The 17284-nt window shown below is 42.3% G+C and overlaps 1 protein-coding gene across 1 annotated transcript in view; it reads right to left on the bottom strand.

Moving 5' to 3' along the window:
- Positions 1-616: 616 nt before the first annotated feature.
- The window catches only part of dpysl2a (dihydropyrimidinase like 2a), a 19173-nt gene continuing 2505 nt past the window's right edge, over positions 617-17284 (bottom strand). Inside the window, exons 2-14 of the mRNA XM_028995687.1 lie at positions 11361-11449; positions 11081-11265; positions 9997-10161; positions 9286-9347; positions 8465-8545; positions 8322-8390; positions 5434-5554; positions 5098-5254; positions 4848-4989; positions 4574-4744; positions 3731-3910; positions 3223-3388; positions 617-3037 (exon numbers count right to left, since the gene is read on the bottom strand). Coding sequence (XP_028851520.1) covers positions 2946-3037; positions 3223-3388; positions 3731-3910; positions 4574-4744; positions 4848-4989; positions 5098-5254; positions 5434-5554; positions 8322-8390; positions 8465-8545; positions 9286-9347; positions 9997-10161; positions 11081-11265; positions 11361-11449 — 1680 coding nt within the window. The 3' untranslated portion in view covers positions 617-2945. The remainder of the gene's footprint in view (positions 3038-3222; positions 3389-3730; positions 3911-4573; positions 4745-4847; positions 4990-5097; positions 5255-5433; positions 5555-8321; positions 8391-8464; positions 8546-9285; positions 9348-9996; positions 10162-11080; positions 11266-11360; positions 11450-17284) is intronic.

Raw genomic sequence — 17284 nt, 5'->3', positions numbered from 1 at the left:
ATAAGGGGGCCTCTAAACCCACACAACGACCTGCCGTGTCTTAATTGTGCAACATGATGAATAGCAATTATGTCAAAGTTTAGGAAAGTTAATAAACTGCTATAATTTAGTTAGCCAACACAAACTTTACCGCATTCTGCAGAGAAGATATAGCTTCATTTGTGGCAGGACATTGCCCTCTGGTGTTCAAGTGAATCTAAGGCGTTGCACCATATTAAGGAAGGCAGGAAATAAAATAAGACATCTTTCTATTATAACTCAGACCTTATGTTATGATTTCTCCTGCATTGGCCAATCAAGTGAGCCTGGAGAAATGTGAGGTGGCACACGTGTTCAGTTGCACACCTATGTATTACAAACAGAACCTAAAAAAGGAAGGTTTGTGAACTAACCTTGCTTGCGTTAGGAGGGAAAACTAAGATAGAAGGATGAGTGGAAGGAGGTTATAATCAGGTTTGGTTAATTATTTATTTTTGTGCTGAATGTATGACTATAATAAAGTGAGAGTGACTGGTGGATAAGATGGAGTTAGTACCTCAGTTAGTACCTCAAATAATACGAACAAATAATTATTATTCTGAAGAGATCAACAAGCAAGAAATGTTCACAGACGTTCTTGTGTTCCATTTTTTTAATACTTAAAATCATTTCATTAACACCTACAGAATCCAAAGCTTTTTTTGGAACAGCCTACAAAACAAGACACCAGTTGACAGTAAAACTTTTAACAATGGATGGCAAAGGGGACACAACAAGAGTATTATAAAAATTAAAATCCCCCTCCTCCCCGAAAAAACAAGAAGGCAGGGCTGGGATGTGAATGTGGGGTTTTCATCGAGTGTCGTCCTGCGGATGCAGGTATAGCTACGGAAACGGCATGAGGGAAGAGCACCCAGCATGTCTACACTGTATAAACGCCATTCAGTCACGTAACAGTACGTTTATAGGGACGGTAAGCAACAGCAGTGTACAATTTATAGAGGGAACAATAATAAAGACAGAAAATAAAATGTACATCTTAAGACCGTCTGCACAGGGTGAGCTCTAAACATGCCAGATGATGCTCTGCTGCAGTTTAATGTAGACAAATGAACGTTTGCTATAATATTGTTCATAGTTAAAAAAACACTGGAGAATTATACCCGAATAGCTAATTGGCGGTAATTTCAGCAAAAGGGGAAGTCTTTGCTAGCACCCAATAGTGAGAGGTCGCCAGAGGTAACGTCCTGTCCAAGTTTTGCATTCAAAGCCAATCAACATCCAGGGGCAGTTGCCTTGGCAACCCCTTTAAGACAGTAGGTGTCATTTAAACAGTATTCTTCATGGCTACGGTGTATCTTGTGCTACTCATCACTGCAAAGATGATTCGTTTATTGTAACCCTTACATTTTTGTGACCACTAGTGGGTTTTGATAAACAAAAAGACATGGTGAACTTGGGTAATAGTGCAAATGAAAAAAGTGCATTTTGTGAAGCAGAGGAAGGATGAAGAGATACTTCAAAAGTATTCAGGCCTTTATAGATTTTTCCTGGGTTAAACCAAAATGACATAAACTGTCAACATGAGTTCCTACAAAGAAGCTGCTTTCCATGTTTTTTTAAAGACCTGAAAAAAAAATCATGGACACCAAGTCAATACAGTAGTATCCCTGCTCAACTCAATGATGCAATATGTCTGTTCCAGCCATCCTGTCAATCATTTTCTAGGAGGAACCACAATCCGTACAAATCATAACACTTGAAAAAACCTCGCAGCATAGGGAACACTGACACTGAAACACACAGAGATGGACGAGGCTAAAACTCTACCACAGCCAACCAGTTGGGTCTCTAAAAATGCTTTTTCAAGGAATTATTTGTCAAATTAGTGACCAGACACGAGATTGTATTACAGTGATTAGATCAGAAGGGTAATTTAGTATTGGGGCTGTATGGAAACAAATGCGTTTGATTATGCCATTACCACAGTATCATCCAGTGTCTGCAAGCAAATAATCAAAAAATTAACCGATTAGCAAGTTCATGGTGCATTCATACTATCGTTTTACAACCCATACTGCGTTGTGTCTATTGTTTCAGCCTTCATGTTATTTTTCATACATTATGTAAATTATGCAAAATTGGCCATTACAAATGGGGCATATATTTCTTCAATATCTACAGTAACAACAAATAGCCATGATTTCATAAAGAAATATATGTCTCTTAAAATATATGCCAGAGTTGAGACATGATATTTACGTCTGGACAGCACATTCCTATATTTTACCTATGAGAATTGGTGCTGCCCAAGCATGGCAGGGCAAAAACAGCAGTCATTTATCACAAGGCATAACTCGTTGTAAGAACAATACCACTCTGGTGAACAACTCAGAACATGAAAAAGGTGCGTTTGGGGATTTTGGTCCATTTTGAAAAAAGGGGAGGAAAAACGGTCATTTTCTTTTTGGTGCTGTATCTATATAGGCAATGCATGCTTGTTCCCCACACACAATAGTTAATCACTCAAAAAGTAACCACTACTAGCATACTGCTGCCTCCCAGTGATGGCAGCAAACAATCAATAACACAATTCACTTGACTTCCTCTGAAGAAAAAAAAAAAAAAGAGCTTAAAGGATGCACATCATAAAACCACAGTGTGAATATGCATTTGAGTAGTGAAAGATTAATATAAACCAGTGTCTGCTGAAATGCAATGGACAGATGGACTGCAATTGATTGGTGGATGGAAATGAGATGAATGTTCAGAGGAGACGGGGAGGGGTCACGATGGTGTGTATTTTCTTCTGGGGCTGGCAGATGGAAGGTTGTGCTTGCAGGAAAGCCAGGAAGTGCAGCTCCAAAGGGTCTGGTGACGAAAGTAACAGCTGCCAGGGGCTTCTACTACCACCTGTCACCACCCCTCACTCCTCCTCTCCTCTGAGACAATGAACTTCAGAAGCATTAACCGAGACTGGTGATGTTGGCCCTGCCACCAGGGGGCGCCACAATGCGCTGGGAGGTGCGGCGAGGAACATTGTCATCAACCTGAGCACCTGAAAGAGAAGAGATGTGGAACAGCAGGGTTTATCTTAACCATTTTGTGAAGACGTTAGGTCTACAATATGAAGAGGGAACATCATGCACTGGTGAAAGTTTTTTACTGCATAAAAAATGCAGCCATAGTTTCTATTCCTCAAATCAAATGCTTCTATGTTGAATTAGGTAGTGTTATACTGACCAGACAGGCTGAATCCAGACTGGTGGAGGTTACGGACAGGCTGAGGAGCCTGTTTCGCCGGGGAGGTCTTGTTGGAGGTAATGGGGGTCATGACTTTAGGAGTCACGGTCACCTCACACACTGGCCCGTCGTACAGCCCACGTGGGACTCCCTGCAGTTCGGCAAGCTGTATAAAGATTGGGGGCCAGCCTTACGATCAAAAACGATTCACACTCATCTACCATCTACATACAGGCAGCCTTATCGTGTGTGTGTACAATAGTTATATAAAGCCACCACCCTTTTTTCAAAACTAATTAAAACAATCAGTATGAAACATCACGTCTGGCAAAATGTGTTATGTCTAGAAGAAAAATGAAAGATGACTTGTTTGCAGGTATTTAGTTCTGAACAGTGACGCCGTTTAGTTGCTCTAGTCTCAGCGCTGTATAATAGCGCAATTACATACTCACATATGAACACATACAAGAATAAACATGACTTCATAAACACAGTGTCTGAGTCTCACCCTGCTGCGAGCCTTTATCCTCTTGTAGACGTAGTCTGGAAAGGGCTTGCGGCTGATATAGCGGCCAGATCCCTCGGTGGTGTGGAGGTTTCCCTCCTCCAGCACAATCTTGCCCTGGCTGATGACCACCAAAGGGGCGCCACGAACCTCTATGCCTTCAAAGATGTTGTACTCTGCCGCCTACACAGGCCAGAGAGACACATCAGCCAACCAAAATCCATTTTGACCTGCTGCACGTCGGCCTCCCACTAACTCGGCAGAAACTGCGATAACACACTCTTCCCACATTTGATTTGAGCCCTCCAGGCGGTTTCCAGGCGAGTTCAGTAACCATAGAGAGTGCTGCTGACTTTCCAAACAAACAGATCACTGACAGCAACAGCAGAGTCTGAAAAGCACAATGGATCATTCTGATGAGCTGCTGACTTAATCATGGGAAATGTCGGCCCACATGAGCTCATCAAATTAAACAAATGGAAAAAATGGACGTAAACCTGGCCTGGTGACTGCCAGACAGAGCGCAGTGCTGAGCAGTACTGAGGACTGATGGTGACCAGAATTCTATCCTTTAATTTCATCAAAATTAGATCATTTTCACGTTTCTTCAAATGTGGCATCCTCAACCAAACTTTATACATAATTACAGCTTGATTCGGGCACCCAAAAGTTGTCTTTATGCAGAAACTATGCCTGACCTACACCTCCAGTCCTGCAGAGGGCTTCAGACTCACAAGGGCTGAACTCTGTCACCGTTATTGTGCTTAACCTTGATTATCAAAAAGGTAACTGGTCATTTCAAGGAACCACACCAAACAAAGCAGCCAGTCTGCATATAGATCTCACCGAGTTGTGGCTCTTTGCAGTGATGATTTTGGTGATATCTGGGTCCCAGAGCAACAGGTCAGCATCCGAGCCCACAGCAATGCGGCCCTTACGGGGATACAGGTTGAAGACCTTGGCAGCATTGGTACTGGTGACCGCAACAAACTGGTTCTCGTCCATCTTCCCTGAAACCTGGACAAACAGATGATGACATTTTTCATGGACAATGTTGGGAGCAGTGGGAAGCTGTTTATTTCTTCTTTGATGATATGTCCTGCATATGTGACCAACTCACCACACACTTGTCCCAGATGACGGAGAGTCGCTCCTCAGTTCCATTGGTGCCCTCTGGGATGAGCGTGAAGTTGTCTTTGCCAACCGCACGCTGGGAGGTGTTAAAGGTGCAGTGGCCACTACCAGTTACCTGCAGGTCACCACTAGTAAGAAGAGATACAACAATGCATTAAAACAGACTAAATATTATAATATAGACAGACAGAGATATTAATAAAGGTGTTGACTGTCAGTTTGGAGATACAGCTCACCAGGACAGCAGAGAGCTGAGATAGTCCGGGGTGGTGGGATCCGGGCTGAGGGGTGGCGACGTGACGTAGGCCGCGGCTTTGGCCCAGTTTTTGCTCCAGTAGTGAGTTCCGTCCGTGCCAAGGCTGGCAGAGATTGGCTCCCCATACACAACGGTACCTTCACAGACAGAGAAATATCCTCAGTGCCCACCGTCAATTGTCACATACAAAGAAACCATCAATTATCCCCAATGTGACTATTATCTCAATATTTTAAGTATCTCTCCATTAAGTCACCAAAACAATTAGTTCTGGAAGCATCGGCAATATGCTACTCATTCCTCTGGAACATGAGACCTTTTTTTCTGGCCTGGGCGATGACGTCCGCAGCGCTCTTGCTCATCACCTTGGTGACGTAGAGAGGGCAGTTGGTCTGGTTGGCCACGGTAATGGAACGGTTGACGGCCTCCGCCTCCACCTGTGGAAGATTGGCCAGTGTGGGTTATGATTGTGCGAGTGGTGAATTGATGTCGGCTTCTTTGTAGTTCGGAGGGCAGAGTTAAACACACTTCAAAGACCCCCTTGAATTTGCAACTTACATGGCAACGCTGATAACTATGCCAAAAACAGTGATGAACTTCTTGGCAGAGCAGACACATTTCTAAATATAGACCACAAATTTGAGCCATTTTTCCTAAAATAAAGTGCCTTGGCAATACTGTCATTATTAAAAAAGGATATCAAGTGATTGCAATTTCTAACAATCATTCTATATGTCTGTGAAAGTAATTTCATGGTCTGGCATGGTTGCATTGTGATTTGCATTTACATTACATTTAGTTTTACATTTACATTTACGGCATTTGGCAGACGTGCTTTCAAGTTACCATTGATGAAGAGATCAATTCCGGTTCACTAGGACCCCAACTATGAATACAATCTTTTTATTCCCTCTGTTGTAGATTCTGTACACAAGTTCGACAATAAGGTTACAAGTTAATCTAAAGAATCTAAATTCTTTAAAGAGGAAGGTCTTGATCTGTCATTTGAAAGTACTCAGTGACTGAGCTGTTCTGACCTCGAGGGGAAGTTCATTCCACCACCGAGGGGTCAAGACGGAGAAGAGTCTAGATGAATGTTTTCCTGGAGGCTCGGAGTATGCGAGGTGCAGTGCGAGGTGTAATAAGGGCTGTGAGGTAGGATGGTGCTACTCCATGTTTGGCTTTGTAGGCCAGCATCAGTATTTTGAACCTGATGTGTGCAGCTACTGGGAGCCAGTGGAGGGAACGTAGCAGAGGGGTTGTGTGGGAGAATTTGGGAAGGTTGAAGATCAGTCGTGCTGCTGCATTTTGTATGAGTTGTAGAGGTCAGATGGTACATAGAGGTAGACCAGCTAGAAGGGAGTTGCAGTAATCCAGTCTTGAGATTGCTAGAGAACTGTTTTCATGTTAGCTGGTTTTTAAAAGTGAAGGCGGAACTATTCTTGATTACTATAGTTTTTGGTTATAGTTATTAGAACAGTTATTGTAATGACTATTTACCCTCTAATTTATGTGGGGTTTGGGATCTCATATAAACCTTCACACAAGATTTTACCATTATAAGTAATCATATGTTTGGTCAATTAAATGTATTAATCAAACATATGCTAAATGCCATGTTGGTGTTGGGAAGAGACAGAGGTGCTTGACATCGAGATAACAACGTCAGTTTTAATAACACAAATGAAAAAGGTGTGATGACCAAACACACGCAAATACAACCGAAAATGATGAAGCTCTACGTCAGGTAGCACAAAATACACATCCGGAACCTTCAATAATCCCTGACACAGGTTAATTCTGAAACTGATGAAGATGATTAAGACCGGGTACCCCCTAGTGGTCCAGGGTAACCCCGGCCTTACATCATGGACAGCAAAAATACCCCACTAGATTGAATTATTATGACTTTTTGCTTGCTTGTCAGCAACTAGACTGTATATAGTGAATTTTGCAGGGCATCATGATTTATATGCGGTGGCTCAGACTAGAATTTTGGTTTTGTTATATATATTTTTATTTTTTGCTTGTTTCATCCTCTCCGCATGTCAAAGTACTCATGAGCCACTAGGGCAGGGGTGTCAAAGTCAAATGGACAGGGGGCCAAATGAAAAATTTAGGAACAAGCCAAGGGCTTGGACTGATCGAAAGTTCATTGAAAAAAAATAAAATGACCGCATATAGTCTAGTGATCCCCATTAAACAGTCTGAAAACCTAAAAATATATTACTATATGATCAAATAAATAAATACATAATTTCTTATGGCTTTGTCAGTAAATTTTAATTTTCAACAGGGACAAAAGCTTTATGTAAAAATCCCCAAAACATGAACATTAAATGAATGAAGGCACCATCAGTATTACTTCTCAGGGAAATAGCAAAAATTGCCTAAATTTACTTCACATAAATAAATAATTCACTCAACTGAAATATTTTTAAAACAAATTGGATTGAAATACAATAAAAAAGTGCAAAAATCTATTACCATGAAACATTTTTTTCTTCAAGGAAAAGTCACATGTGGTGTGAAAACAAATATTTCACTTTTAAACTTTAACTGTGTAAAAACTCTAAATACGTCATTGCACAGTAATGTTCACTTTTTTGAATCTGTGGTTGATACTTGGTGGTGTCTCATCTTTTCAACAAGTTCATCAATGTTCGGGGCCAGGCTCTGGCATGTTTTGTCTCATGATGCCGTCTCAGATTAAACTCTTTCATCACCGCCACACTTTCTCCACACAAAAGACACACAGGTTTTCCAGCTACCTCCGTGAACATGTACTCCGACTCCCACCTTGTTTTTAAAAGTCCGGTTCTCAGTGTCCACCTTCCGTTTTGCCATTTTTTAAGGGAAGGCTATCTGAAAGTTGACTTTTGAAGTGATGCTAATACCCGCTGATGAATAATGAAAGGAAGTGGCCTCCCGCTCGGAGCGCCACCGCTGAATTGTGGGAAATGTAGTGCGTTGGCGCGTGTAAAGTACCTGGATGCTGCTGGTGTGCAGTAACCTGCGGGCCAGTTCTAATAATAAAGTTATATAATCCCGGGGGCCAGAAAAAACCCTCTCGCGGGCCTTGACTTTGACATATGTGCACTAGGGTAAAAATAGCTTATAGGGGTGATCGATAGGGGACTTGCTCAACAATGGCAAACATGACCTGTGTTTTTAACAACTGCGTAAATGCTGTGACAGATGTACCTCCTCAGGGCGGCTCAACACATGTCCCTCGGGTCCGGTGATTCCCAGCTCCAGAATACGCCTCTGCTCCTGCAAACCAAGAAGGTAACACTCAATGATCAATAAATCATCTCTGTGAGAGAATAAAAAAAATTCAGATTTACCTCTGCAATAATGTCACCATTCTCTGCATGAACCTGGGCTATGGCTCCCATGTCTCTGATCACGCCAAACACTTCATACATCTACAAAAGATCCAGATGCAGCATTTTTATATTTTTATTCTAAATTATACCACTGGTGGCCCACGCCTGGTATTTCGATCGAAGAACACTGGTTCTTCAAATATCACAGCAGCCATGAATAAATATTAACAGCTCAAATATGCCATAATCATAATAATACACTTGAGATTGTGTTACACCATGAAATACTGGCACTGACATGCTGCGGTTGCAGGCACAAAGTCATGGAGCTCTTCCTGTAGTATGTAGTAAGACGAAAAGACACTCTTGCGGCGCTACACTCTATGGTGGCACAAAAACATTAATTTAAGTGTTACCTAACAGGCTGTTAAGATGACATGGAGAATGATATAGGACATCTCAGAAATGGATTAGAACATATACAGCTGTCTGACTCAATAAATTGTAATACAAGCAGCACATGTGTACAGCTGCAGGAAACAGGGTCTCTGAAATAAAACGCTGCAGGCATGAGTATTCCCGGCATGAGTTTCAGCGGTAGATGCTAAAAGCACCCTGGCGCATGGAAAACTCATCAGAGCGCCTTTCAATTGGCCAAATAGACAAAGGGGGAAAAAATAATTTAAGAATGGATGTTCTTTACACACTCAAATTACGAGAGCAATGTCTCAGAACAAACATGCATGAAAACAAAACAATGGCTGACAAATCTTATGCTTTTAATTTAAAGGATTAATGCTTCTATTCATACATATGTTTATGGCATTGTAATGAATTACCTGGGAATCGTTGAGCTGGAAAACATCCTTGTAGGCCAAGTAGACCAGGAAAGAGTTGACGCCTGAAGAAAGGACTTTTATTAGAACACAGGGAGCCCACAGACATGTGAAAAGAAGACAACTGAACTACTATCGACCCAAGAAAGACAATGTAATCCGTCAGAGGCAGCAAAAAACTGAATTTGATATTCAGTACACATCCTGCTGGGTCATGAACAGTCTACTGCCAGACGTCCAGCTTCATGAATGCCACAGAGACCCGCCAAGTGTGTAATTCAGTAGAAGTAGAAAACAATGTTTACTGCCTGATGGTTCTTTTAAAAGGTTTACTCTAAATCAGTTGTTGTCTATAATAGATCTGTTTTATGATCTTTCTAATCTACAGATTAGAATGCATAAATACATAAGGACTCAATGCATCAAAAGTTTTGCATTCTTGAATGCATTCAAGTTTTTCTTGAATGTTATCTACACAGATTATGTTTTCATATTTCAATGGTGAAATGATTGGTAGTGACAAATAGTTTTATTATAGTTACTATAATATGATTACTGTTGTACAATGCTAACTTGCATATCACAGCATGTTTGTGGTCATGTGTCATAATGTCTGCAGGTGTTGAATTATGAACTATGGGAACAGGATCCATGTCTTTCTTCGGTGCTCCTAAAATGAGCTCCTAGTCACTAAAATGAGCTCCTAGTGCATACCGTGGTCCTTGACCAGGGCATCCATCTCTTCCTGTATCCCCTGATGCCACTCGGTGATGTCCACATGCAGCGAGTAGTCACAGCAGGACTTGCTGTCTGCCCATTCCCTCCACTGGTTGAAAGCTGCCACCAGACTGGAACCAGGCTCCGGGACAACATGGTCGACTACACACATGTACAGACACGCACAGACACAGAATTTATCGTTTCTGCATACAATGAGCACTTTTCATAGTGAATTAAAAGAGATAATTTTTGAACCTCAAAGTGCCTCAGTCAACAAGGTCAACAATTCTAAATGATCCATGTGAAGAATCATGAGACTTACGCTCATCCTGAATTATCTAATAACCAAAGCATGTCTATTTCTGCTTGCTGCAGTTCTTTGGTTGCATAGCACAGATGCCTGATGTGACACTCCCAGTCCTGGTGGAATGAGCGCTTTACACTGTTGAGTCTACGCTTCTGTCAGCTGGCCTCTCTTTCCAGGATTTCACACTCCACGCGGTCAAGACATCTGTCTGTGCCGCATACCACAACATCGCACACCGCCAGACCCTGTACTGTACGGGGTGGGGAAGGAGGGTACTAGAGGGCATGACCAAATAAAAATGGCAATTTACATTATTTGCAAGCTGAGAAAGCTTAATATATCTAATAGACTTTGTACGTTTGCATTGTGATACATTGTGGAATGTGATGCTATGATCAGACCACATCTATGCTACAGGCCTGGAGTTTGGGTCCATCTTTGGGTTAAAACATAAAAAATATGCTGCTTTTTAAAAATGTTATTACAAGAACACACTCTGAAACACTTAAAACTGAATGATAACTGTCTGGTTTTCAATGTTTTATAGTTTAATGAAGCACATTATTTTTTTAAATTGTGCATCTTTACTGCATTGACATGCTTGATAAGGTCCTGGGAGGGTTTGGAAGTTATTATGTTGCTATGATAAAGCATGGTTGACACAAAGAACAAAGAATACCTGAGTTTGCAAATAAATTAAAAATTTCACCATCGGCCACAAATGAGAACTATTAATCATTATCCAAATTTCAAAGTCACAGTGATACGTACTGATCATGGTGGTACCCCCTGCCAGGGCAGCGCGGGTTCCTTGATAGAAGTCATCAGCTGCCGTCATGCCCCGGTCGGGCATCTGGAAGCGTGTGTGCACATCTATGCCACCGGGCATTACCATCCTTCCATGAGCCTCAATAATCTTTACCCCGCCTGGAACAATTAGATTCTCTCCAATTTGCCTGGTTGGAGGGCAGAGGGACAGGGACAGTTGGCCTGTGTCATTATTACAGGGTAATACTGCAGGTGACATGACTGAGACACTACTGAGACATACTTGATGACCCCATCTTCCATGTAGATGTCAGCATGGAATGACTGATCATCGTTCACAATCTTGCCACCTTTGATCAAAAGCCTGTCGCTCTAAGGGAAAAGAGAGACAGAAAATTCATTACAAAATTACCAAAATTGATATCCAGTATATAGTGATGTCCTGATGACACCATTAACCAGGTGTAACCAGGGAGGGGGGGGGGCGGCAGCGGCACAGGAACAATAAAGGAGATGGTACCTTGCACTCATTGTTGCCAGATTGTTCAGTTTGTTTAATATTTCAGGAAGTCCTGCTTGTCAAGAATAGTGGAACCCAATTCCTATTTACGCAGTTTAACACTTTTCAGGCCCACTGATGGTCATGGACAATTGTGAGGAAGGAGTGGGTTTACATTGGGCACATTTTTATAAATGCTGCTAATAGAAAAACATCAATAAGGTGAGATAACCAGCAAGCAGGACTTCCTTCTTCAAATCTGTTTTTTTCTGTAAATCCTGAAATACAAACTAAGCAAGTGACGGGTTTTGTGCTGTGAAGGTGACGCCGTCCTGCAGCTCTCACGTCCTGGTCAGCTCCCAGTCACGGCCCGTGAACTTTCCAGGCACAAGATTCGCTACAAGAAGAGCAGGGCCAGGATTTCAGTCTGTATATGGTTGCCCGCATTGACTTGTTTCAGCATGTCAATTAATTCCGAAAATACCTGCTTGTTTTGATGGGGAAACTCTTAAATGGTATAAAAAGGTATAATCTTGGTTTGTTTGATGTTTTTTTACGACAATTGTGATTATTAGTTCATAAAGAATGTTGTATTTCACACAGAAACAAACCCATAAGTCAATTTTTTTTCTGTCTCTATCGCTATATAACTGAAGTAGATTCCATAACCCTCGGTAGCTGTGTGCACCTGTTCACCAGACAAATTTGCTTTTCCACGCCTACTGTTGGACTGTGTGGTGTTCTGTAATACGAGGCCAAAAAACAGAAGCATTTGGTCCCAAATCATCCATGCCTCATTGAGCCAATTTAAATATCTGACAAAAGATGAATGTCTAAAACAGTAGCTGAACTGCCACTGTGAATGAATACAACGGCGTCATCTAAACGCGCGAAGGCTGCGTGTGAAACCGTGTCGAGATATCCTCGCCGTTCCCACTAGCCGCATTTCACGCTGAAAAGCGGGGGGTGTGTGCAGGGCCTTTTGTTTTTTCGTCTCCTCCCCATAAGAAAGGCCGGAGGAGCATAGCTGGGTGAGAGCCTCCAAAAATCCCCCCACGGCATTCCAGCAGCGGCCAGCGCTCCGGTCACAAGAGATAGAAACCACGTCGGCTCCGACCTCATCCCCCATCGCGCCGTCGCTGTGAAATTCCACGCAAAATGAGAAGCAAATGCGGCGCGTCAGAGAAAAGGCAGAATGCTTGAGATGTTTGAGGGTTGCGGGAACACCTGGAAGCAGTAAGCGTGTAAATTCGTCAGGCTTTCTGCATATCTGCACGTCTTTTCACACACACACAAACACACACACACACACACACACACACACACAATCTCACACTTGTTTAGATCTTTTGTGAAGTCATCATGTGATAGATATGCTGTCATATGTAACCCAACCCTATATGCAGTTGTAACCTAACGCTATAGCTAAAATTCAGTAGATTTTTTCAACTTTTTCTATCATTGTTAGAACATTTGGACGCTATGAAACAATACTAAAAATAAAAAAACCTCCCGTCGGTGACCTGGCAACCACCTCCGGTCCAGTCGACATTTTAGACACGTCCAGCTGTAGTGGAAGGTCTTCACCGCGTTAGCTGTTGACATCACGTAGCGATTACCGTGGGAGTGCTGCACGCGACCCGCCGGCCGTGAGGAAACAGACAAAAGGCCTCGTGTGTGCTGCTGACCCATCGCTATTGCATTAGCGCACAGCTACGTGGCCTTATTTAGCAGAAAGGTTGAAGACGTTTTTTGCTAGCATCCACGCCATCCTTAACTTTGTTAGTCGCGGCGCTAAACACGCCGGCTGGAAGCGTGCGCAAGGACTCACATGCCTCCGCAGAGCACCTCCTTTCCCGGGTTTCAGCAAAGCCCTCGTTTCGTAATTAAAACGCTACGACACACGGCTTTTGATGTTGAATAAGGCTGTTTATTGCACACAAACACACTGTAAAACAAAGAACCTACAGTATAGAACGTAAAACTTTGCATTCTAATTGGAGAGATGCTGAGGGCAACAAGGCCGCCCATTCATGTGACATCCGGCTTCCCAAGTATTCACTTTCAGTAACAACATTACGGAAAAATGAAATGTTACAATTGCAATTATGATGGACCACTGCCACGGGACTAAGGCAGATCAGGATTGGAGGACAGGGCTCTTTCAGCCCTGGCTTATTGTTCCTGGGCATTTTTGTTAAAATCGTGAACTGAGGCTTGGCTGCCTTCCCACAATATAAATTCCCACCGTGAACATTAAGCAGTTGGGTAAAGACTGTCCATAGTTCCCACACTGATTTGCATGGTGGGGGACTTTACAGGTCAGGTTTGATTGAATGTACTTGACTACTTCACTACCGTTAGACCTGATGGTGGTGTCGCCTGACAACTGCGAGAGACTGTGCCAAGTGTCCTGCATGCAAAGAGATGCAACAAGGCTGTGCAGAAACGAATGATATCTTTAATGAATTTGAAAGAAATTACTGAAATTACTAATAAATAGCAATGCCCATTAATTTATCATATCTCTTGTGAATGTGTTTTGTGCACATTCTGGCATCGTCACAAGGGCACTTTGTTACATGACCGTTTGACTGTTACATGGGCACTTTGAAAGTGAAGTGACTGCCATTTTAATCAGTTTTATTTTCACAGCAAATTCTAGGCTCACTATGCATTCACATTGTGGACATGCATTAATCTGTCCTGCTCCATGTGACAGTAAATGCATGGATAATTGCTGATATTTAATGTCAATGTTAAAAGAACAATCAAGCTGTTTTTCTATACAATACATATTGTACACCCCTAAGATGCAATAGGATTTCTTCATTTGCTTGCAGGAGTTCTAAATATTCATAATTTTTCAAATCTCAGGATTCTCACGATTGTCTACTTATTTAAAATAACTGCAATAACTCACTATTAATGTCATAATAAAGCTGTAAACCCCTATGCTAAATTCTACAGTCATGCAGTTTCTGCTGCATTTGTACCCATGATGCTTGGATACAGTAACCTGATCACAAACTATGTGTGCATTGGTCTTAATGAACAGAAATTAATCTCAAATTATTTATTAAACATCTGTGCATTTAATCATGTTGCTGATCACACCAATTTTAGGTAAAGGAATTCTTCACAGGCATAAGGAAATTGGACTCGATTCAGGAAAGATAGTAATACAACCATTTAATTAAAACTATAAAACAAAGTCATCAGTGACCTAATGCTTCCTCATGAGCCCTGTGATATTTCACTCTTGACATCAGTTGACTGGATGACATATCAGGATAAGCTTCTTGAGTGTCTTTCATTGAGAGAAAAACCTCTCATCAAAATGAATGAGGCAAAAAAAAAAAAAGGATCTCAGGACTCAGGAGAAAGTCAACCGTTCAGATGAGCTCATAAGCTCACGGAGCCCCCACCATGGGAAATGTGCCTGGAAAAGATCCTCGGTTTAAGCCTTCCACAGCTGGAACTGTGTCTAAAAAGAGGGGATTTGCTCACCCAGACAGCATAGTTCTGATACTCTCACTTCTGATTCGCTCATACTGAGCTGAGGGGCATGGTGCATTTGAGACACCGACTTTACAGCCCTATCCAGGCTTTGCGTGCCTGGTTAGTGTCACATTTGGCAGATGTGGGTTGTCCACTTATATTGAGATATAGAGTATTTTTAAGCAGCATCTATTTAAAGCCACAACGTTAGATATTCAGCAGGTTTTAACACATGCTCACTATTGTAAATGCCTAGTAAATATGTTCAGACCTCCACAGAATGCTTCAAAGCTGAATGAATGTTGGTGGTTTGTATCGCATGTCCACTGACAGTAGTTTATGTGAGCACAAAACAGCTTGCTTGATGTGAGTATGAACGTCTCCGGGAAGATCCATAAAAGCCCTTAAATACCACTCACCACTATTGCGGTAATTCATCACCACCGCTACTTCCGCTGCGTATCCTTTTAAGGAGGCCCAGAACAGCTCTGCTGATGGGAGGGGGGTCAATGGGAAAGTAAAATGCACTTATAGAACTAGCCATTTGTACTATGACTATTTGACATGAGCGAGCTGCTCTGAGGTTGGCGGCCTACTGCGTATCAGCCTTCCTTGGGGAACGAGAAAAAAATGACAATCTGGAATGTCCAAACATACCACAGGAAACACAGTTTCCTCTCCATGACTGAAAGTTCACCCACATGCTTTTGAAATGGTGGTGGGACAGTAATGACGGTGGCCCATCAGGATGATAGTCTATGAAACAGCAGACCACAAGGTCACAGGTTCAAACCCCACTTACTACCATTGTGTCCCTGATAAAGACACTTAAGCCTGAGTGTCTCCAGGGGGGACTGTCCCTGTAACTACTGAAGTCTGCCTGGATAAGGGTGTCTGATAAATGTAAATGTAAACATATTGTGCATTGTGGAATTGGTAGAATTATTATATCATCATTATCGATGTTCAAAGGTGTAATCACAGCATCTTATTGTTGTTCACGCTGAGATTTCCAGGGTGACTTTTACCATCCAACATTAGTGCAGAGCTGGAAAAAACCACCACAACACCAAGCTGGCATACTTTTGATGTGATCTAACCAAATTTGTTCCTCTTAAGTAGGTCAACTGTTTCCAGATTCCTCTATTAGAGGCACAGTGACTGTTCAAAATACGAGAGTCCTGCACAGGTATGCTCTAGTTTCTCTATAACCAAAAAAAAAACGAGGTTTCTTGTTCGTTTAGTCTAATCAAATCAAACTGCATTCATCTCGTTAGGCCTTGTCTTGTTTGAACAAGACCCATCCTGCCCAGCAAACCCACATAACGTATGACAAAAAATTTCCTTCGCGGATAACTTGAAAAACTGGCCACGTTTTAGTTCCATGCTAACGTGGACCATTTTCCAGTTAAGTTAAGTGGCACCTTCCAGAGACAGCTCTATACGTAAACAACGCACCGCTCCCAGGGAGCTAAAATGGAACAATAAAGGCCAGGAGTCCCGCTCTGACTCCAACTGAGGCCTGTAACATGTCAAAAAAAAAAAAACGGGGGGTTCTGGGAACCCCTCCAAAACAGGTCTTGGTAAATGTCCCAAGTACCCTTGGTTTCCCCTCCATGCACCCCACCATTGCACCATATGCACTGTGCTAGGGCCAAACTGGGGTCTTACCAAATCCCTGTGTAGTTGTTGGATGTGGACAAAAAAGGGAGAAGAAGGAAGGAGACGGTAAAACCTGCAAGTGTGATGAATCGGCCGCAGGGACTACGTTCCTAAACTGCAGCAACATAATCCTGACAACCCTTTGGCGTTGTGGATAAATAATCTGGTAGAGCACTTTTTACTCAATAAGGACAAAATTCAGAGGTATCCGTGGAGTGGAAAAAATGTGTGTGACGTGAAGTTTACAGTCGTCCTGGCTCGAGGGGTCAATGGACGCAATTGATAAAATCTACGTCTACATCCATCATGTTGAAGTAAAGAAGCCCTGCTTTTTTCTTTACTCTATTTTTCAAACACGGTCAGACATCGACGAAGCTGTTAGAACGTAAGCCATTTCTCTCCCGAGAAGAGTGGTTGGCCAAGCAGCCGCAATCCTGGCCGGTGTCTCTTACGCATATACATGATGTCAACTCTCATAATTGTGGAAATTGTGAGTGGACCCTCCGCGGAACAAGCTCCGGCCTCTTCCTGATGAAGTGTGAAAG

The sequence above is a fragment of the Denticeps clupeoides genome, chromosome 11 (assembly GCF_900700375.1).
Source record: "Denticeps clupeoides chromosome 11, fDenClu1.1, whole genome shotgun sequence".
Taxonomy (NCBI): Eukaryota; Metazoa; Chordata; class Actinopteri; order Clupeiformes; family Denticipitidae; genus Denticeps; species Denticeps clupeoides.
This window is presented reverse-complemented; position numbering and strand designations above follow the sequence as displayed.